At 37.2% G+C, this 22,563-nt stretch overlaps 1 protein-coding gene across 4 annotated transcripts in view; it reads left to right on the top strand.

The window, feature by feature from the left end:
* The window catches only part of LOC109931797 (AMP deaminase 2), a 163,481-nt gene extending 146,587 nt beyond the window's left edge, over positions 1-16,894 (top strand). For all 4 annotated transcript variants that reach the window (XM_048612068.1, XM_048612065.1, XM_048612067.1 and 1 more), the window contains 3 exons: positions 1,292-1,465; positions 2,679-2,789; positions 9,950-16,894. In XM_048612068.1, the coding sequence (XP_048468025.1) occupies positions 1,292-1,465; positions 2,679-2,789; positions 9,950-10,156 (492 nt within the window). In that variant the 3' untranslated portion in view covers positions 10,157-16,894. The remainder of the gene's footprint in view (positions 1-1,291; positions 1,466-2,678; positions 2,790-9,949) is intronic.
* Positions 16,895-22,563: the final 5,669 nt, after the last annotated feature.

The raw sequence follows: 22,563 nt of genomic DNA, 5'->3' as shown, positions 1-22,563 counted from the left end.
TATTAACAACTGACTCCCCATTTACAACTTAATTTAGTAATGTGTTCAAATCTGTGCCCAGCATCTTCTCATACAGCATATGAGGGTTAGGAATATGCCGCATGCAAAGGTTGTTTAAAGCAACGTGTTTTGAGTATCCTCATGTTATGCACCTGTTGAGACTTGAAAATGTCCTTCTGATGTTGTTCTTATCTGTGCATTAAGTTACTCTGCCTTTTCATGCATTACAATTTGCATAATTGATTATAGTGCCTCTGCATTATATGGTATATCCTATAAATCTGACCAGACAGTGCCTGAATGCAAACAAAATAACACTGAAATGATGTCGTCTTTGGAAGGCCAGCTGATGTTTATCAAGGCACAGTTGCTACATATATTCTTGGTTAAATGTTGACTATTTTAGCAAGGTACCATAATGAGGAAGTCTGCCCTTACAGGAGAGAAGGACTAATGTAGGAAGTAAATGGAACAGAAAAGAAACTGTCCAGTTTCTGTTCAGTGTATTGAGATTTTGGGAAAAAAAAAATTCAAAATCATTTTGTCCATTTGCTGTGGTAAATGTTTATTTTCCTTTGATTTATTTTGTCTTGGATTTCTCGCATCTCTTCCTTTTATGATGCAACAATAGTGTCGCAGTCACTTAGAAAAGTGAGTCATGAGTTGATCTTGCAAATATCATTAATAGTTTACATTGTTTCAGTAAAATAAAGAAGAGAGATTTCCTAAAATATGTATAATTATTAATATGTTGGTATAAATTAAATTCAATTTAGATTATGTACTGCAGTATACAAAGCTAAAAATACAAATATTGAGACTATTATAATTTTGAAAATATTTGATTAAAAGGAACGAGTGACAGAATGATTTAGGATATTGTAGCTTCAACTGCAAGATGTGGATTTGAATCAAAGCATAGATAAGCAGATTCTTTATCGGCTATAAATGATATTTTTGCCAATTAGCTCAGATTCGCAGCACAAAACTGACTGCAGTTTGCCATTGATTGGCAAGCCCCTTCAGTGTGACCACACAAGTAGATGGTTGAGCAGTGAACAGTTACTGCTTTTATCATTTGAATTGACCTACAATCTGAAACTTCCCTGCACTGTCTCTCACTACTAGAGAAGAACTTCACGTGCATATCAGACAATCAGAGTAATAATTTCGTTGTCCAGAGCTTTAACTTCCTTAAAAATGTGCTCATTTAGAAAATATGGAGTTGATTTTTTTAAAATTTGTCATGTAGTGTTGGTGTGATCTGAAATGTTTGCTGCTTAATTTGCAGGCTCCAGTGCTGCAGTATCTGTACTACCTGGATCAGATTGGAATTGCAATGTCCCCGCTAAGCAACAACAGTCTTTTCTTGAGTTATCATAGAAACCCACTGCCAGAGTATCTCTCCAGAGGCCTAATGGTATCTCTTTCTACTGATGATCCTCTGCAGTTTCACTTTACCAAGGTAAGATGACCGATTGGAAAAAGAGATGAATTGATTCAGTATGCAGCAAATGTTCATGATCATTCTGATTAAAGAAATGTCATGATTAAAAGTTATAATTTGGATAGGTTTGACAAGCTGAGCTTATTCCCACTTGAGTTTAAAAGAGTGAGGGGTGACTTGATTAGGGCATAAGATATTGAATGGCCTTGATAAGATGGATGTGGAAAGGATGTTTTCTTTGTGAGTCAGTCTTGACCTAGCAAGCACCAGTTAAAAATTAGGGGTCCCCGTTTTAGGACCGAGATGAAGAAAAATGTTTTGAGAGGATTGTGCAATTTTGGAACTCTGCCTAGAAGACGCTGGAGCCTAGGCCATTGAATATTTTAAGACAGAGGTGGATAGTTTCTTGTTAGACAAGGGAATCAAAAGTTATTGGGGATAAATGAGGATGTGAAATTTGAAACACAAACTGATTGTTAAGATGTTATTGAATGGCAGAGCTAGCTTGAGGGGCTGAATGGTCTACTTTTGCTCCTATTTCATATGTTAGTAATTGAAAGCGAAAGACAAATCACAAAGCTATTTAAAATCATGGAAGTATGCTTGTTTTTAAAAACTTGATCTGGGAAAATAGGTCATGCATTTACTATGACTGAATGAGATTTGACTGACCTGTCATTTTGTTTCCATCAACTCATGATCAAGAAGTCCTTGGACTGGAACTGTTGAGTATTTTTAGTTTAGGTTTACAAGCTTTAAATTCTGGATACATAATAGATTTTTGTCACAGAAATTTCCATTTAGTTTCATCCAGTTTCCACTGTAAGCATTCAGAATTAAACCAAGTAATTTTAAATTCAGTTTTAAAAGTTGCTTTGCTTGTATTTGGCTCAGGATTAGATTAATATATGTATCCCAATAAATTGACGTTTTTCTGACTAATGTATGTGTATGTCTTAATATAAATCATGAATGTCAACGTTTCCTACATATACATATTAATTGTTCCTGGAACTGGCCTGCAAGTTGCCATAATGTAGTGTAAGTAGAACAAGCTAAATGATTTGAGTTGTAATGGTCTTCAGCTCTGCCATTGGGATGTAGGAGCCAGTTTTAGAAATACAGCATGGAAGACTGACCCATGATATCTTTTTGGCAATTTTTGATGTGTTTTGTATGTTGCAAATTTTTTGCAGCACTACTGATCTTAATCTTTGCATGTTTCCCTCAGGAGCCACTGATGGAAGAATACAGCATTGCTGCCCAAGTATGGAAATTGAGTTCCTGTGATATGTGTGAGCTGGCACGGAACAGTGTGTTAATGAGCGGTTTCTCTCACAAGGTGACTGGCAAAAATGCTGGATTCAAACATATTAGGATTTTGCAGCAGTATCTTGGTTTGCTGAATTGGGTATCAGGGAGTAGTATTCTCCCTCTGAGTAGGAAGCTTTTGGGCTCAAACACAATCTGAACATAAAATCCAGGTTAACAAATCAGTGCAGCATTGAGGGTGTACTGCATCCTCAGAGATGAAGGTCAAATTGAGATCTTTTCTGCCCACTTGAGGAAAATGTAAGAGGTGCAAGGGCACTGCTTTGAAGAAGATCAGGGACTTTTCCCTGGTGACCTGGGCGGTATGTATCATTCTGCTGATATCGTAGAAACAAATTTTCCAGTGTCCAGTTTCAGCATTGTCAGACCAAACCTCCAACTGAAATCTGCACCCTGTGAAAGTACTGACATGTAGATCTATGCAAGAATTGTCTGGGAAGTTTAAACTTACAGTGGACAATTTCCCTGCTTTCCCACAACCCCAAACCCTATTTGAATGTTTCCAACTCCAAGTTACAGTCAAAGACTAGAACAGATCCACTGTTTCTATCTATATAGTTACCCAGGAAATATTACACAGATTAGCACATAGGTAACTACACAACTGCTCTCCAACTACCCCCCCACACCAAAACCCCAACCAAGGCTGACAAACCCCTCCAAATAATTGACCTGACTTCCTACCTCTAGTGCTAAATACCACCTCACCAACCTGCCAGCTCACTCATTCACTCACTAATGTTAACACTGGACTTTTGAAATTCCCATAGGGTAGTGAGTGATGTAAAACAAGGCACTTCCTACCTTTTCAGACAGAATTCCCCAGGGAGAGGGCTTCATAGTTCTCTGAAAGCCACATCGGAAAACCCGAGGAAACATGTGCAGCAGCATAGTGTAAGGGCAACATTTGAGTGCAGTGACAATCCAGACGTTATTGTTACTGCTATTGTTGCTGCTGCTTGGAATATCTGGGCCACTATCTATTCATTATTACATGGCTTTTTGTGGGATATTATGCACCAGTTCGCTGCTACTTTTCTGACATTGGTTGTCAAGTTCTGTGGGATTTTGTGAGCTTGTGAAAGGTGTTGTAAACAGGGCTAAATCCTAAATCTTTTTTTAATCCAGGTGAAAAATTCCACACTGGGTTATTATAGCACCATCTGATGACCAATATTTTTTTTAAGATCAGCTGCACGTGACATTGTCACAACAGCGCATTTAAATACAAACATGTTAAAGCTTTCACAATCAAGTCTTGCAGCAAGACGAGATGGGGTGGCAGCAATGGTGCAGCAACACAAAGCCAGTATGTGATCAGGCAAGTCCGAAGTGTAAAGTGTGTACACCTAACATTTCTGCAAATCTCATAAGAGTGGACACGTATTAAGACCCTCCCACATGTATACAGCCGAAACTAAATACACATTATTAAGTATTGGAGCCAGTCAAAAACCAAACCACTTTCCTGCTGGTCCTCTAATCTAAAACAGCTTGCCTTCGTACAACTTTGAACTAGAAATGTCCCAAGGCCTTCAGGAGTACAACAGAACAGTTGCCAAGACACAAAGGAACAGATATAGGAGGAAATTTCAGAACCAATGCAAATCTGAACCCTGAATGTTACAGATCTTTTAGTCAGGCTGCTGTGGGGTAAAAGCCACTGCAGCCATGCCAAAGTCCTGTTTATTATATCCCAAGTTTAGATTATCAAACTGAGGATTGGCCCATGCTGTGATTGTACAGATTTAGGACTGAGTTGAGGAGGAACTTCTTCTCCCAAGGGGTTGTGAATTTGTGGAATTCTCTGCCCAGTGAAGCAGCTGAGGCTACCTCATTGAATGTCTTTAAGACAAAGATACATTTTTGAACAGTAAGGGAATTAAGGGCTATGGTGAGCAGGCAGGTAAGTGGAGCTGAGTCCACAAAAAGATCAGCCATGATCTTATTGAATGGCAGAACAGGCTCAATGGGCCAGATAGCCAACTCCTGCTCCTGTTTCTTATGTTGTAAAATGCAAATTCTGGAGCTTGGCCCAGTATTCCTGGAATTGTTGTAAGAGCAGTAGACTGACTTAACACTGTTCACTCGAGGACCTTCTTGTAATTAGGATAAGAACAACTCTGGGCCCCCTTGTGGTACAGCGGCAGTACCTCTACTCTTGGACCAAGAGACCTGGGTTTAAGTCCCACCTGCTCCAGTGGCATGTATAGCATCTGTGAACAGGTTGATTAGAAAAAATAGGTTTAATTAAAACAAAACAACTCTGTCACAGGTGATTACTGGTAGTAGATAAAAGAGAAAAAAAAAATTAAAATTTTGTGTGCAATAGCACTTTAGGTATGTAAAAGAAAAATAATCTTGGTTTCAAGGAAAGCGAATTAATTTGGGTTAGAAATAAATACACCTAAACTTTTTAAAAATCTCCAAATAATGGAATTCTGAAATCAAAATATGCTGTTAGTCTTCATCTCAACAAGTGGCTGGCAGGATGTCCTTTTTTTTAAGGTACGAATGGACGCGCTAAGCATTTATGGTTGCTTCCATACGTAGAAGGCATGCATTGTTTTATAGCCATCACTAAAATCCACTCAGCAATCAGATGTTGGAAGCAGAATGATTCTGCAAGAAGTGGAAGTCAGCAGTCAGTCACTTTGTTCCATCCCAAAATGATTGAATTAAACGATGGTCCTCTAGATCCTGCAGTTGCTGTTTCTATCCCACAGCAGGTTTGGGCCTACAGTCTTCTTCCTATTCTAGGCAATGTTAAATATTTACAGATTCAGATATGAGTCACTTACCCTTGAAATAATTCTAGTTATAACTTAAACAAGCAGGCAGCATGAACCTTAAATGGGGAGATAGAATGGAGAGAAATTGCACCATCTTACCCTTCAGTCTAATTTGGATTGTTTTGAATTTTAAATAGCAACATTCTAAAGAGCTATTCCATAAATACACAGTGAACCATTATCTTAGATACTTCTACACAACACAACTATATTGTGCAGTGAAAGTAGGCAATATAGTTGCCCCTATATTAGAGCCGTTTATTTCACAATACATTCGTTTTATCTGATCCTTTTCTATCTAGTAATCTACCTGCAATGTGACTAATGAGAAATTGTTTCCTTGTTGCATCAAGTGTAGTCTAATCACTGGAGGTTAATTAATTTTCAAATATCACTGAGATACCTTCAAGGACCTGTTATGTACCTGTTAATTGCTGCTTCTGTCTTCAATTTATTTACCTTTTTGTAAATGCCAATTGTTTTCTGACTTTATAGTTTTTTCAGGAAGCAATTCAATGGTACATGGAAACTTCACGTAATAATAGCTTCCTGAAGGAAGTTGTTCAATTCACGAGGTTCTATTCACTTACACCATATATGTTCCCTTTGAGGAAGGAAAATGCATTACATTGGAAGGTCAAAACATGAATTTTGAAAAACCTTGAATGCATGTAATATTTTTTTCTATGTCAGTTTTTTAAAAAAAGGAAGGAATTGACCATAGCACTGATGTTGATTATTCCTGACCATAATGGTGTGTTATGTGACTTGACAAATATTATTGGACCATAGTATTTTGAGCTGATGTGTTCAGAAACAAATGACTAAAGGCATGTGATGTTGGTTGCACTGCACAATTATTTTCTGAGTATATGAATAATTTGAAACATGGCATTATGGTGAATTTAATAAGTTTGGGAAGAATAAGCGTCCATGTTTCACCAACTTAGGGAGTTCAGGTTTGATCCTCTTCTCATGCTTGGGTCTGTTCTAGATTAATTGATAACTAATCATGGTATTCAGTCTTTGTTGTTGTATTGTGCAACTACCAGGATGATAGAAGATAAACCAAATTGTGCCTTAACTCATCTTTTAATCTGGCAATTCCTATGGTTTTATGCAGTATTGGCAAAGTTTTACAAGAAAGAAAGAACTTCCATTTTTGTAGTGCCTGTCACAACCATTGGACTTCTCAACATGCATCCCGCCAATTAAGTACTTTTTTAAAGTTTGGTCACTGTTGTAATGTAGAAAGCATGGTGGTAAACACATTACAAGCTCCCATAAACAGCAACATGATAATAATCAGAAATTCTGTGAATACTGTAGATAGTGTGACAAAGGCTGGCCAGAGCACTGTGAATAATTCCTCCTCTTTGATAGAGAGCCATGGAATCTTTTACTTCCATTTGAGATGTCTCATCCAAAGGATAGCGCTTGCAACAAAGCAGCACTTCCTCAGTACTGCACTGCAGTGCCATGTATTGACTTTTGTCCTTAAGTCTGCACTTTCTGACTGAGGCACAAGTTATCTTTAGTGCTTATCTTTCGTAAAGAATGTTAAGATACAAAAGATTCCACAATATTATTGGAAGAAGTATGAAGTGTTAGTGTCCTGGCCAACATTTTTTCCTTGATCAATAAAAAGTGGAACAGATTCACTGGCCATTTTTCCATTGCTTTAAAGAACCTACTAGCAACTTTACTCCCTTATTTTTAACAGAGTTATGAGTTCAGATGGACTACAGAGATTCAAGAAGGTGGCTCACTGTCATTTTCTCAAGTGCACATAGATTTGGACAACAAATGTTGGCTTAGCCAGCAATGCTCTGATCCCATGGAAGAATAAAAATCTCGCTCAGAAAATAATTAGTTGGCTGGAAATTGTTTTGCAGTGCCTTTAGAATGTGAAAGATGCTATATTCACTAATTTTTTTAATTGTTCTTCATAAGGTTGGGATGCTGAAATACAGCATTTTAAGTTTAAATTGAACTTTTAACAGATTGGGGTAAAGGGTTAATTAAAACATGCAGTCCCAAAATGGAAACCCCACTTACTCCATTCCATCGATACATATTGTTTTTATGAATTCTTCTTGATATTTAGTAACTGGGCATATGAATGTCCTTGATAATACAAATACAATGTATCACCACTTGTTGCTTAGACCTTGTTTTATTTCTTTTACTGTTTTCTTTTTGTGTGATTTATTTTAGTCATATTGAGCATTGGAGCAGTAACTAGAACAATATTTTGCTTCGTTTTTTTCCCACTTTTCAATTGATGAATTCATTTTTCTGTGTCCTACAATATCAGAAAATGCTGCTCGGCATTTTTTTTCAATGCTTTCCTTGCTAGTTTGGTATCTTGTGGGCATGTATTCTTGTCTATGAATCAAAAAGACCAAGTGGACTGCTTTACATCCAGGGACAACACAGTTAAACCAGAGTCAATATAATTTCCTATACAACAATTGGTGTCAAGATTAATGGCTTCCTGTCTTTTAAAACAAAATTATGTATGTAATTGTCAGCGAAAAGAACTGCGGGCTTTTCAAATAACCTGTTAATTCCCAGTCCTTTCTCATTGAAAAGTTTGTTACTTTCAAACAGAAAGCAGTGATGTTGAACCTGTAAAAATATAAAATATGGACATTGTGGTAAGATTGAGATAATTTAATGTCACATGACTGAAGTCGTGTAGCTTTGGATATTTATTTTGAATCATCATCAGACTCTATAGAACACTGCTATGGTTTGATAATGTACAAAGTGGCTTAGGGACTCCAAGTAAACGTTGTCAACAAGATTTTCTAGCTCTTGCTGAGGCATTTTTTAAGTAAAACATATAGAAAGTGAGATACTCCATGTTGTTATTAAAACAGTAACTTTAAAACTAGCGTAATGTGACTTCAGTTTTATGTCAGTTGATCATGGAGTGAAATGGATGACAGATGCAGAGAAATCTATTTTCATACAATTCTACCTTTACAGTCATATATTTTTGTTTTAAAGTGGACAGGTTTTGAGTGCTTAGATGAATGCTTTGTTTATTTTAGAAATGTTTTACCAAGAATACAAAGGCTGACATCACTGATAAAGAATGATGCATGTTTAAAATTGTCACTGTAGTGCACTGGACTTGATATAAGGAAGGTGTGGATGGGAGAAGTGAAACTTATTGTTTTTGGAGGCAATAATTCATGGCTTGAATTATTTTATTTCTTTGGACCTGTTAGAAATTAACTTGGAGAGCTTCCAGCTCAGAAGACCAAACCATGTGGCAGCAGTAAGGAGGAATAGAACATTATTTAATGAAGCATAAAATTAATCTTTTGGTGCTTTTACTTTAGCAATTTCTACAGAGCACAACTGTTTTCTGACTCCTTGCTTACCAAATAAAGAAGGTTTGCCATTTCTGAAAATGGGTGGCTCTTCAGAACTGCTGTGGATTTGACCAAAGTTGCAGGCATTAGAATTGGGCATGTATGATCATCAACCTAAATTCAATAGCTCCAGAATTTTTTTGAAAGAGCATGATAACTCTGTTTCTGTAAAGCAGTTGCCTCCTTTCACACTGTTCTATAATTATTTGCAACAGTTTATATTTTGCATATCTCATACTTGTTGAAGTTTACTAGCAAAATGATTTGTAAAAAAATGATAATTGCTGGGGAAACCTTGCAGGATTTGACTGAAAAATTCAACTTTAGAGGAACAAAATATTTGTAGTGATAACAAATATTGCTTTGTTGGCTTTAAATTCTTGTGTGTTTAAAACCCTTGGAACTTTTTCATGGCAGTTCAGATCTATTTACTGCTAACACTGCAGCTTTGATGAGAACATATTCCAACAATTATCTCGGAATTTTCCTGAGAGCTGGATTTACATGGGGTTGGTCCCATTGTGATGTTTGTTTGATTGTTTTTCTTAACACTTTAAAATACTTTGCAAATACCAATGCAAAATCATCTAAAACATTATTGGTGCAGGACTTAATAATAATCAATAATCCAGTATTTCAGTGGGGCAGTGATTAGAAGGAAGCTTATAATTCATTACTGTTGAGGACCACCACTGTTGGGAATGAATAATCCCAGGAAGAGTCTAGACACATGACTCACATGAGAGCAGGCTGGTGCTGAATACAGTTGGACAAGACTATAGCAGTTCAAACCCATTGTTCATGTTTCATGTGTGAACCCAGGGAGGGATTTAATGAGTGCAGCCAGAATCTCATCGACATGTTGGACCAGTGGCAACTCCACATCGCTTCTCTCTGGAGGTCCGGTGTTGTTACAAAATTTCTTTTGAATGCTGAATTTATGACATCCATTTCTTTAAAACAATATATCTCTTTTTTTTTTCACATTTCAGGTAAAGGGCTACTGGTTAGGACCAAATTATCAAAAGGAGAGCATAGAGGGTAACGATATCCGTCGCACTAATGTCCCAGATATACGGGTTGCCTACCGCTATGAAACGCTGTGTGAAGAACTGAATTTGATTACACAGGCATTGATCACTGCAGAACAATTGGAGAATGATTCCATAAACATGACACCGGTATCTGAATCACGATAAGCTGCTTTTTACATTTTGTGAATGAAAGCCTGCACATGGAAGGCCAGTGTTGTTTAAAACCATTGTAAACTGGACACCTGTAGAATGCTAGTGCATCTGGCAGTGTTTACCCCACTATGTAATTGCTACAAATAGTTATTATTACTAGGAGCATTTGAATTGAAAACAGTTGGAAAACTTTAGCTTCTAGCATACCCACAACAGACTCTACCTTTCATTGTGCTTGTTTTACAATAATGTGAGAGTTATTTAAATCTAGTTGCCTGTTCTTTTAGATTACTTTTTAGCTGGCATGACCTGAATGTCGGAGTTGTCCAAGGTGAGGGAGTAATGAGTCCAACATGTTGCTTCTCATATGAGTGTGACTCTGTGCATTCGTTTGGTTTATTCTCAAAAGTTCTACCTCCCTGCATTCTAAGAGGTGCTATGGTAGCCACCCATTTGCCTTAGTTCCTACGCATTTCATGACCATTAAAATTGAGGGTCTGTCTCGATTTTCTTTTTTTTTAAATGACACAGCAGCCATTTAGCATGTTAGATTCTCCCATAAGCATGATGTGACTAGGATGTTTAAAAATTGAGGAGCTAGAATTAGTTGAAGGAAGTTCAGCAAACATCCAAATTATACAGAGTCAACATAGTATGGAGCTGGAGGAACAAAGCAGGTCAAGCAAGATCAGAGGAGTAGGAACGTAGACGTTTTGGACCCAACTCCTACTCCTCTGATGCTGCCTGACCTCCACACTGCGTTGACTCTGACTCCAGCACCTACAGTTCTTGCTGTATCCAAATTATACATATTTGTTGTTGAATTTGGGGTCCGAATGAGCATTCTGAGCAATCGGTTTTACTTTTTCCCACTGTCATCAGCCTGATGGTGATTTCAGGATTGTTAATGCTCTTTGGTCTCCTAAGTCTAAATCAGAATGTTATGGGTTCAATCCCCACTCCAGGGATTAGAAGCTCATAATTTAGAAGGACCCTTCAATGCATATTGCTGTATTGTCAGATGTGCTATTTCTTAGATGAACTGTTAAACTGATTTTACTTTCTGTTTGTTAACAGATAGACATAAAAGTAGTGCAGCGTTGTTTTCCCACCCCCACCCATGTTGACCAATAATTAACTCTCACTGTGCATCATCAAAAACAGATTAACTGGTGAATCCTGCCATGATCAATTTGTTGTTTCAGTTGCCTGCAAAATAACAATGATTAAACTTAAGAAGTAATCCAAAAGCTGTAAACCTCTTTGGGACATCCTGAATTTATGAACCATTCTTAATTTTTACTTTGAATTTCATCTTGCCTAGATTAGTTGCCCTAAATGTTTTGGATGTGATGGTGTTCACGGATTTGTGACTTGCAGCATTTGTGTTAAATAATGCACCTTTTTTTAAAAGAAAAGGTTGAGCCCAAGTTTTTGCTTATTAATTCATTTGTAAATTGAAGTCAAGCTATCTGTGTGCTATTCCAAATCTGTTGACAGTTTGCTCAGTATTGATGATGCATCTTTGATTAAATTGCTATTTGTGCATTTGCTCGGCATTTGAGCCGAGTATTCTGCTTTCTGATAACCTTTCAGAAGCAAATGCTAGCAGCTTCATTCTAGAAGATGTAGGCATATTTAAAACGGGATGCAGCTTATACAATTGATAATTATTGACTGGGAAACAGGAAGGAGGGTAACTGCCTTATTGCTGCATGATAACATACTGCTTTGATACCACTAATTTTCTGTTAAATGCTGGTGTACACATTGTTTAATAAACCCACACCTACTTACTGTTCCTCAGAATGCATATCATGACCATGTTGCATTCGGCAGTGAAAAGCTACATCCTAATGCCAAAAGAGCACTTCTGTAAAAATTACTTCTGGCCTTATTAAGTAGTAATTTTGTTTTAACTATTTGTGGAAGTGAAATTCAGACAGCATGGACACCATGTTTGCTGTTCAGCTCTCTGGTGTTAGAGAACTAATTGCTTGACTGGAGCTGGAGATTTTTCAGAAGGAAGATCAAGCTTTTCTAAGTGGGGAGAAAAGTCGTGAACTAATCTTTGTCTAGTTGCTATTTGCTTTTAAACCCACTGTTCAATTAAGCTTTTTAACATTTGCTTTGGCTACCTACAGATTTACTGTAATAGCATACATATTATGTAGTGTTTACCTTCATGTAATGTACAGTCCCATCCTTTTGAATGGCTGTATTCTGTTTGCTAGTGAAATCCAGTCATATGACTAAAATAAGACTGGGGAACCCAGCATGAAATTAATAGTTAGGCCCAGAGAGACAATTGTTACCATTGAAGGCAAGCCACCTACCTGAACCCTTCTTGGGTGGATGGGCTCAATTCTTGATGCTTTCATTTTGTTATACAGGTCACAGAACCCTTCAATGTTATTTACATCTATCTGCTGCTCACCTAAATCTTTTACTGCCTCTATTACAGGCACCTTTCACAGATATCCTGAAACTGCCCTACAAGCCAATTAAATAATTGCCTCAGTGTTTGCATTTTTGTCTAAATGCTGTCACGTGGTGAATGTTTCACATTTTTTAACATCTTTTGTTGACATTTTACTAATTAGCTTTTAGTAATGTAATTTATTTTTTAAGATATAGTAAATAATGTTCACGTACTGTGACTATTTTGGTGTGGGATAATGGGATTTTATGAACAAGTTGAACTTCAATGATGTGATTTGTGCAACTGAATCACTTGGCTGTTGCAGCTTTGTAATGCCTACATCGCTATTTGCTGGCTGTACCCTCGTGCAAATCAGTTTTACATCAGCGCTTTTATAATATGACTTGTTATCTGAAAGCACAATAGTCAGATTCTGTTTGGCGACACATGGGATTTCTAAAAGGTAGCCAATAGGAGATTGCTGTAGCATGAAGCATAGTATACAGTGAGAGTCCAGGGTTATTCAGTGTACAATCAGTAACCTGACCGCGATGATGTAGTCTTGGTTTATGATTAACTAACTGTGAATCTTTGAAGGTCAGTAATGGTTAGAAAACGGTCTTTGTTACAGACCCCAGCATCAATCCTAAAACAACTTGTTCCTCAGTGCCATAAACAATGACAATACTTATTTGTCCGAAGAAAATAGGCAGCATAGCAGGACAGAGTTTAGGTAGCTCATGTGGGATGAAGAAAAGCATTGGCACAGATTTAATGGCCTCAATAATCTGTCTGTGCTATAACATTCTTAGCTAAACATTGACATTTTTGTGTATCTAAACTATGTCAGCAATTCTTCTACACTGAGCTTTATTTGAATTCCTTTGAACATTGTCTAAACTTTGTTAGATTAACTTAAACTGCATCTGATACATTTAAAACAAAAATTAAACTTGAATCTCCTCTTCAGGTGCCCCACACTGTTCCCAACTGTATGAGCAACATACACACTGCCCTAGTTTCTGTGGAGGTGTTCTGCAACCAACCTGTAAAAGGAAAAGACAAAATCGATTACTTATAAGATTTTATTCTTTTTTTTAAATCCACATTGCTACCTTGCTGTTAAGCAACAATTTTTACAAGCCTTAACTCAATTTTAATCCTGGTCTTAAATATTGGGAGTGATTTCTTATAAAAGCCTGGGTGTATTTTGAGTCTAATATTCACATGTTTTGAGGTTTATAGAGGAGGCAGAAACCAATGTAATACACTCGCAACACAAAAACACATGGGGAAGCATAACTTCATTCTGATGATGATGCCCTTTTACGTTGGAACGTGTTAGATTCTGGCAGTTCTCCTTAGTATTAAGGGAATATTCCAATCACTGCTAAACTGACCAGAATTTTACTTTATTTGTACGTTTTATATTATTTGTAAACCTTTTTGTTGCAAAACAGAATAAACAGTGTTGTTGATTGAGCTGCAGGCTATTCTCATACACGCTCTAATCATTTCACTGGAAGAAGTTCCCATTGTAGCCATTTGTTTAAATCCATTATATAGAATTATCTATATTTATAACATTAAATATTAGTATGAGCTGTTTTAAGTGTCATTTTTCCATGTACTTTCTTGATAAGACCCAGTTGTTAGAAAATGGTGTGTTCAATTGGTGGTTCTACTAGTTTTGCAATAAAATGGAAAAAACTCTTTTTAAAAAGCAAAAAGAGCCGGTTTACAAGAACTGGTTTACAATATTATCCAATATTATAATTCTTTAATTATAGCACTCATCATGTTTTTAATCAACAGATTAGTCAAATTAGCTTTTCTAGATTAAAATGAGATGAATGCATGAGATTGGTAATGTTTAAAGTGACTAATATTGAGTGTAACCTTGTATTTTGTACTTTTGTAACTTTGTATTTTATTTACATCTTAGGTTTCCAGCATTTAAGTTTTAATTCTATCAGTGCTTTTCTAGATATTCCAATTAATGTATGATCATGCTGTGATTCAGTTCAGATTGTATTTAAGCTAGACTTGATTCATAGTTTGTGTGTAGCTCTATCTCATTCTTAAATAGTGGATTCCTTCTGAAGGCAGATATAGCAACCATGCTAAAAGATTAACACACTGATTTTCAGTTCCAGTCAGCATGGAGCGTCTAAATAGCATACCTTCAGCTCTGAAATAAATTAAGCCTACTATAGAGTAAATTAAAACTGATTATAGTATACTGATCTGTATGCCTGACAATCCAATATAATAATATGATCAGCAAATAAAGTGCTTTGAAGAAAATTGCCATTGCTAATACAGAAGAAAAATGAAGATGAAAGAAAGTTGCACGTTTTCATTATTGGACTACAAATGCTGCTAAATCAGTGAAACACATCCTGAAAAGTCGTACAATGGTTGAGAAATATTACGGACTGGAAATGCTGCAAATTAAATCCCAAGTGTGCAAGGATGGAACAACTGTTGGGACATGGGAGTTCTTTTTCTCCTTGATGGCTATACAGCGACACCACCACCCACCTCCCTGCCCCCACACTGGCATTGTATTTGTGTGTTTCTTGAGTGAGGGAAAGATTGATCTGAGCGCAGGCTGATTTTCGGCCACCACCCCCTCCGTTTCTCCCTCTAATCAAATTGTTCCTAACATCCAGTGTTGAATTATAAATAATGACCACTTAATGATCTCCTACCATATAGAAAAGTACTTCAGTAACAGAGGCAGTGTTTCCATAAGGGAAAAGTAGGTGAGCAGTTGGAACAGGAGTTATTTGCGAAGAATGGTAGGCATTAGCAGAAAATGGAAATAATTTTGTTAATTTTAATGAAGATTTGTGTAATGCTGTTGTCTTTCACAGTTGTATTGGCATAGATATTTTAGAGTTAAATTCTCTCTGCATTATTCCATACTCTTTGTAAAATGTATGTAGTTAATGATATGATGAATCATGCCTTTTCTGGCAAAGCTTAGAACATGTAAAGCAGGCTGTCCATCATCAGCAAAGCCCTCTAGCTCAGTTGATTGGACGGCTGGTTTGTGATGCAGAGTAATGTCAACAGCTTGGGTTCAATTATTGTATTGGTTGAAGTCACCATGAAGGCCTGACCTCCTTAACCTCACCCCTCGCATGAGGCATCCTGAACGTCGGGTTAAACTCACTACCCATTGTCTCTGTCCAACAAGAGAGCATCCCTGTGGTCCTCTGGAACTATGGCAATTTCACCTTTTATTGTTGTTAGAGATTCAGCTTGGTTCATTTAAAAGCACTCTGTTGTGACCGGAAGTCTCATTCCATCAATTAGGCACATGCTGACCATTCAGTGGATTATAGATAGTGTTGCATGTTTAGTAGTGCCACTTTTTGGAAGAGCTGTTTAGCAGAGGACCTTCCACCTCTTTTTGGTGAACATAAAAGATCATGCAAGCATTCAGCGAGGAGTAGGACATTCTCTTTGTACACTGGTCGGCATGTCAACCTCACAACAAAAAAAATCGTACTTACTGTACAAAGTTGCTTGCAGCATTTGCTTCCAAATGAGTGATTCCAGGTGAAAGTTGTTTGTGAAGCACTTCACGATGTTGAGGACTTGGAAAATAAAACCGTAATAGAAACAAATTGCATTACAGCTAGTTTTAAAAAGATTAGAGAAGTGTGGTATTACAAATGAGTCTGTAGAGCAGGGAAACTGTACTTTTTAAAACATTTTTTGAAAGGAATCAATGAGCAGTTTTTTTTTTTTATTTTGCCACGAGTAATTTGGAAGGTTAATGTGAAGAGTTTAGAAATTTTTATCAAGACTTTATAAATACTCGTTTTATCCTTATCATTGGTGTTGTGTTTGACGTTGGATTTGTCTGAATTTTTTTGTCACTTTGTAAGCATATTATTCTTTTACTGTTTACCTGAAGTTCAGCTTAATATCTGAGATGGCTGCTGCAGTCTTGATAGGCGTCACTAATTAACTGGAGATAAGCCATAATTTATACTCCACTGTGAATTAAATAGATGGTAGTGATGCTTTTGCACGGTATTTCTCTTGGATATAACAATGCTAGATGAAACCATACCATTATTGCAAACACTAGATCAGAATATAAACTGCCTGTTAGAACAATGCACAGGTGGACAACAGACCTGGCTTATACGGTTGACATTATGGTTTATTCATATGTTCTCATTAAATAAACCATAGCTTTTAAAATCCTATCAGAGATAGTAGGAACTGCAGATGCTGGAGAATCCGAGACAACAAGTTGCAGAGCTGGATGAACACAGCAGGCCAAGCAGCATCATAGGAGCAGAAAGGCTGATGTTTCGGGCCTAGACCCTTCATCAGAAATGGGGGAGGGGAAGGGGGTTCTGAAATAAATAGGGAGAGAGGGGGAGGCGGAAAGAAGATGGATAGAGGAGAGGATAGGTGGAGAGGAAACAGACAGGTTGAAGAGGCGGCGATGGAGCCAGTAAAGGTGAGTGTAGATGGGGAGTTGGGCCTGCTGTGTTCATCCAGCTTTTAAAATCCTTATGACTTGTGATTGCTTGGATTCATTTAGAGTTCTGGGTCTGATTTTAATGCCTGGTTCTTGACTCTCTTGGACAAATTCAATGCACCCTGCTTATCAGAAAATCCACAGGGTCAGGTATAATGGTTTTAAATCCTGTTCATTTTTACTCAACGCTGAAGTCAGCGAAAAGTTATATTGTGCAGGTTATGAAACTGACATTCAGTGTATTTCCTGCCAAGTCCGTTAGGTTAAAATTAACACTGATTTCAAGGACTGTGATGTTTATCAAGTTTGATGTTTTGTACATCACTGATTTTGTCACTTAGTTATTACAAGTGTATAGTGAGTCAACCTGGTTTAAAGATAACCTGAGTTTAGCATGAAGTGAAAATCCAATTTCAGCAAAGTTCTGTTTTGTATAGTAAAACTGGGTTTAAAGTTTTATTTCCAATTGTGATACATGTTAAACTTAAACTGGTTTTCACATAAAAGACTGCATTTGGTTTCCTGCTTTTCTGTAAACCCCATTGTCAGGTCCAGTGAATTGGGTCTCAGACCCTCCTTACCACATTTACAATTGGTCGTTATTATAAGAACAGGCTTTATAACTGACAACAGGAAAAGTGTATATCTGTAGATTGTCACCATGTTTATGGATCACTATCTGTAATAGGTGAGTTTAGAAGTGAAAGTACTGCCACAGAGTTATACTGTTGCTGTGCCACCAATTTATTTCTGATTGGCCTTTCTACAAACTTTCATTGTCAGTGGAATGCCTGGAAAAATTATTAGCAGTTGTAAGTATTTGATCCTTCTGAAGCTATGAAAGTGGCTGCAGCAGTGAGAAGTCCCTGGGATAGAGGTATTATATAAAATGCAATGTTACTTAAATTGCACATATCTGCTTTCTCCACCATTGAGGACTACTGCAATAAATCTTGTATCAGAATATATTGAGCATTGTGAGAATTGTTTTGGGCTATACTGAAAGCCTTGAACAGTCAAAAGGGTAGATGAAGTCCTTTATTAATGTGCTTTTATTTTTTGCACCCCTATGTAGCCTCCGAAGTACATAATACAGGAGGTCTTTTGATGGAAATTCACCTTATGTCACAATTGGGGTGCAAGATCTAATTGTTAAAATTGCAGTTATTGAATTTCTGTCAATGTAATTTGTGATTTTGGCGTTCTATTTGGGTCACGGGTATCACCAGTAGTTTTTAATACGTCTGCAGAATTTGTCAGAAATAGGTATTATTATGGAAGAAAAGACTTGTATTGATATCAACGCTCATGTGGTTAAATACTTTCTACAAAATATCTGTTTTTTAAAATTGAAAAATACTGGCCTAATTTTTAACCTTTGTTTACTGTTGTGTACAAATAATGCAGTACAATGTACTTCACTGCATAAGAATGGTAACTCACGTCTGAAACGATGCTGTGTATTAGCTGTTCCATCTATGACAAACATAGCTTGGTGTCTTCTGGCCTGTATTTTGCTACTTTTTTTACAATTAGTTTAAAGATTACTATGTATTTTGCTTTTTCTTTTGTTGCTAGATGTTTGACAATAGTTTGCCTAAAATGCTGGATTTCACTGAAAAAATAACTATTTAGACCAAATGTGAATGAAAAGCAAATATTTAAAATTGATTTACCATATCATCAAACCAAATTCACAATAAAATGTAGGAAAGCACCTGTAGAAGATTTGGTGGTCTTTGAAAGCTGTCCTTAAAAGAAAGTTAATGATGATAGAGATTGCGATAGACTTGTAACTAAGTGACCAACATACATTTTCCCCCAAGTGCATTGCATGCTCTGATTTCGCGCCTGCAGCCAGAAAATGGAGACACAACATTATAATAATTCCACTGTTATGGGCCCGTGCCTGTATGTATTGTTACTGAGATCTGTCTGCAAAACTCATCCAAAGAATACCAGACCTTTAAACCATGCACAATCCAAACAATGGAAAACTGCCTTGACCTCTGATTGAAACATTCAATCTTGGTAATCATTTTGTGTAGTAGCAGATCTAAACAAATGAGACACACTCAATTGTCAAAATATTAGCCCAAAAACAAAAGATCCCGGGATATTGCGTAATGTTGTGTTCTTGGTACTAGATTATTAATCTGAGAATTGAGTCCAAATCCCACAACTAAAAGTTGTTTTTAAAAAAACCTATTTGGCTACTGCATTTTAGGGAAGAAAATATGCCTTCCTTTCATTGTCTGTTACTCCAATATGATTAACTCACAATTGCTTTCTGAGATGGTCTACCAAACCACTCATTTGTATCAAACTAAATCACTGTTTTGCTGAGAAAACCACAACTGCTGTAGTCTTGGAAAATAGGTTTGTATAGCTTTGCCAGTAATACCTGCATTTTTGAATGAATGTTTAAAAAGAAATGGTATTTGGCTGCTCTGTAACGTACGGTAAATGAGATTTCTGTAATTTTTGATCTGCGGGATATCATCTGTTGTTTGAGTATGTTAATGCCAATTTTGCACTGTAATGCGAATGCTTGTTAATTCTGTTATTTGAGATTGCTAAAAAATGTAATTATGCTGAAGTATTGCAATAAAGAATTGTTCAAGAATTCTGGTGTTTTGAAGAATAATTGTGTAACAACAAAATGAAAGGTGCCCATCTGTTGATTCTTGTGTATTTATCACAAAACTATTTTGTTTTTAAAATATTATTTTTTGGTTGGCTTGAACAAAATCAGAAATTGCTGGAGAAACTGAGCAGGTCTGGCAGCATCTGTGAAGAAAACATTTCAAGTCCATTGACCCTTCTTCAGAACCAGTAGCAACTAGGAAAAGGTATACAATCTGAAGACAAGGGTGAGACACTAAAGAAGTAAGCAATAGGTGGAGACAGAACCCAGAGAGAGAGAAGGACAGGCCGACTAAGAATTGGATAATGGTAGGCAAGGGAGAAAGAAAAACTGCTAATGAGGACCATAGGTAGGTACAGATGGGTTGACTGCTGAAAGCAGCCGATATGGTGACATGGTCTGCGTTGTGGGGTGGGTAAAGGACGTGAAAGAACATCATTGTAAAATCTTCGCAAGAACCTTAAAGAATTCAATCAGCCAGCTCGGCGAGCAAGTCAACAACATCATCATTGAACTCTCTATTGGGTCCTGAAGGCTGCAGAGTCCCCAAGCAGAAAATGAGATGATGTTCTTCCAGCTTGCACTGAGCCTTACTGGAGCACAGCAGCAAGACCGAGATAGAGACATTGACCAGAGAACATGGCAGGCAACTGGAAGTTTGGGGTCATTTTTGCAGATAGAACATAGGTGTTCCACAAAGCAGTCACCCATTCTATGTTTTTTACCCTGCTATAGAGGAGGCCACATTGTGAGCAGCAAATACAGTCGACTAGATTGAGTAAAGTGCAGGTAAATCACTACTTCACTGAGAAGGTGTGTCTGGGGCCATGGATACTGAGGAGGGAGAAGGTAAACTGGCAGGTGTTATACCTTGTAATTGCAGGGGAAGGTGTCTTGGGGTGCAACAAGGTGCTGGAAGTGGAGGAGGAGTGGACTAGGATGTCTAGGAAGGAACAGTCTCTATGGAAGGCTGATGAGAAATGGGAAGGGAATAGGTATCTGGAGGTGGCAGAAATGGCAGCTTATGATCCTAATTGGTTGTCATTTATAGATTACATGGCTGAGAAGGGATTCACCACTGATAACTGGCATCTTGCAGTGATACAGCATGGAAACAGACCTTTTGGTCCAACCAGTCCACACTGACCATGTTTCCAAGCTAAATCCATCCCACCTGCCTGTATATGGCATAATCCCTCCACATCTTTCCTATTCACGAATTTATCCAATGCCTTTTAAATGTTGTAACTGAACCTGCACACATGAACTACTCTCGGTGTAAATAAAGTTGCCCCTCATGACCTTTTTAAATTTTTCTCCTCTCACCTTAAAATGCCCCCTAGTTTTGAACTCCCCTACCTGAGGGAAAAGACCCTAGTCATTATGTATGCCTCTCATGATTTTATAAACCTCTAGAAGGTCACCCCTCAATCAAGTATGCACCAGTGGAAAAAAAAGTTCCAAACTGTCCAGCCTATCCTTATAAGTGAAGCCCTCCAGTTTTGGCAACATCCTGTTAAATCTTTTCTGAACCCTCCAGTTTAATAATATCCTTCTAGCAGGGTGACCAGAACTGCATACAGTAGCCTCACCAACATCCTTTTCAACCTCAACATGACGTCGCAACTCCTACACCCAAAGTTCTAAGCAATGAAGGCAAGCATGCTAAATGCCCTCTTAACCACTAGCCTACCTGTGACGCAAATTTCAAAGAATTATGTACCTGAACCCTTAGGTCTCTTTGTTCTACAACACTCTCCAGGGCCCTACCATTAATTGTATAAGTCCTGTCCTTGTTTGTATCACCATAATGCAATATCTCACATTTATCCAAAGGTCTTTGAAATTCTTCGGAACATTATTCATTGATGCAAATCTTGTTTTAATATAAAAATGTATTGAGTTCTATTTCGACCATGTTTGAGTAGTTACATGCCAGCACTTCAGATATACGTCTGCTCAATTCTGCCATGTTAGTCCATAGTTCTGTGAAAAATTGAATTACAGGTAACTTTTAACTATTATTCTCATGCATGTATTATAATGGCTGTCAGGTTTTTATGTGATTAGTAAACTAAACCTGCTACAATGTAATTGAAACTGCCTTGCAGGGTGGATGGGCTATCTGTTAGAAAACTATGTTTGGAAATGACATCATATAAGGAGGAAGGGCACTGAGGAAGTACTTCGATGCAAATAATTTTCATCCCTTAATTTTATTACTTTCCCCTACAGTGAATATTCCATCTTACGATTGTAGAATCATAGGTGAAGAGTCTGATACAGAGTCCTATACCATCTTTGGACAACAAATGTATTTACATAACCCAAATGAATTGGCAATGTTGGGTTTTCAAATTACCATTTGACCTTACTTTATTTTCCATATGCAATTTTGGCATTAATTGTGATCTATAGATGTCAGTGACTAGTAATTACAAAATAAATTGTCAAATTAAATACAGGACCTAGTCAGCAGGTCGTGTAGCATGCGTGGGGAGGAAGTTAACAGTGATTATTTCTGATTGTTTACTTTACTTTTCATCATAACTGGTGAGTGTCAGTTACTGCTCTTAATTAATTAAGCATTTTTGGGACCTGGCAAAGGCAGTGGGGTCTAAACTGTAGTGGGATATAAAAAACGTCCATTATGCTGTTCATTGTTGCGTGTGTGCAAATGTACACTGGGGATGGATGCAATGGAAGCTTTTCAGACTGTGTTCCTTTTAAAAGATATTAGTTCATAAAATATATCAGGTGGAAAAAGTCATGGCAGTTTTGAGGACATCTTACAGCACAGTCACACCATTTAATATTGAATCAAGGCGTTCCTTCAACAG

This window comes from Rhincodon typus, chromosome 25 (genome assembly GCF_021869965.1).
Source record: "Rhincodon typus isolate 14 chromosome 25, sRhiTyp1.1, whole genome shotgun sequence".
Taxonomy (NCBI): domain Eukaryota; kingdom Metazoa; phylum Chordata; class Chondrichthyes; order Orectolobiformes; family Rhincodontidae; genus Rhincodon; species Rhincodon typus.
The sequence above is the reverse complement of the archived record's forward strand: the minus strand, read 5'-3'. Positions and strand labels throughout refer to the sequence as shown.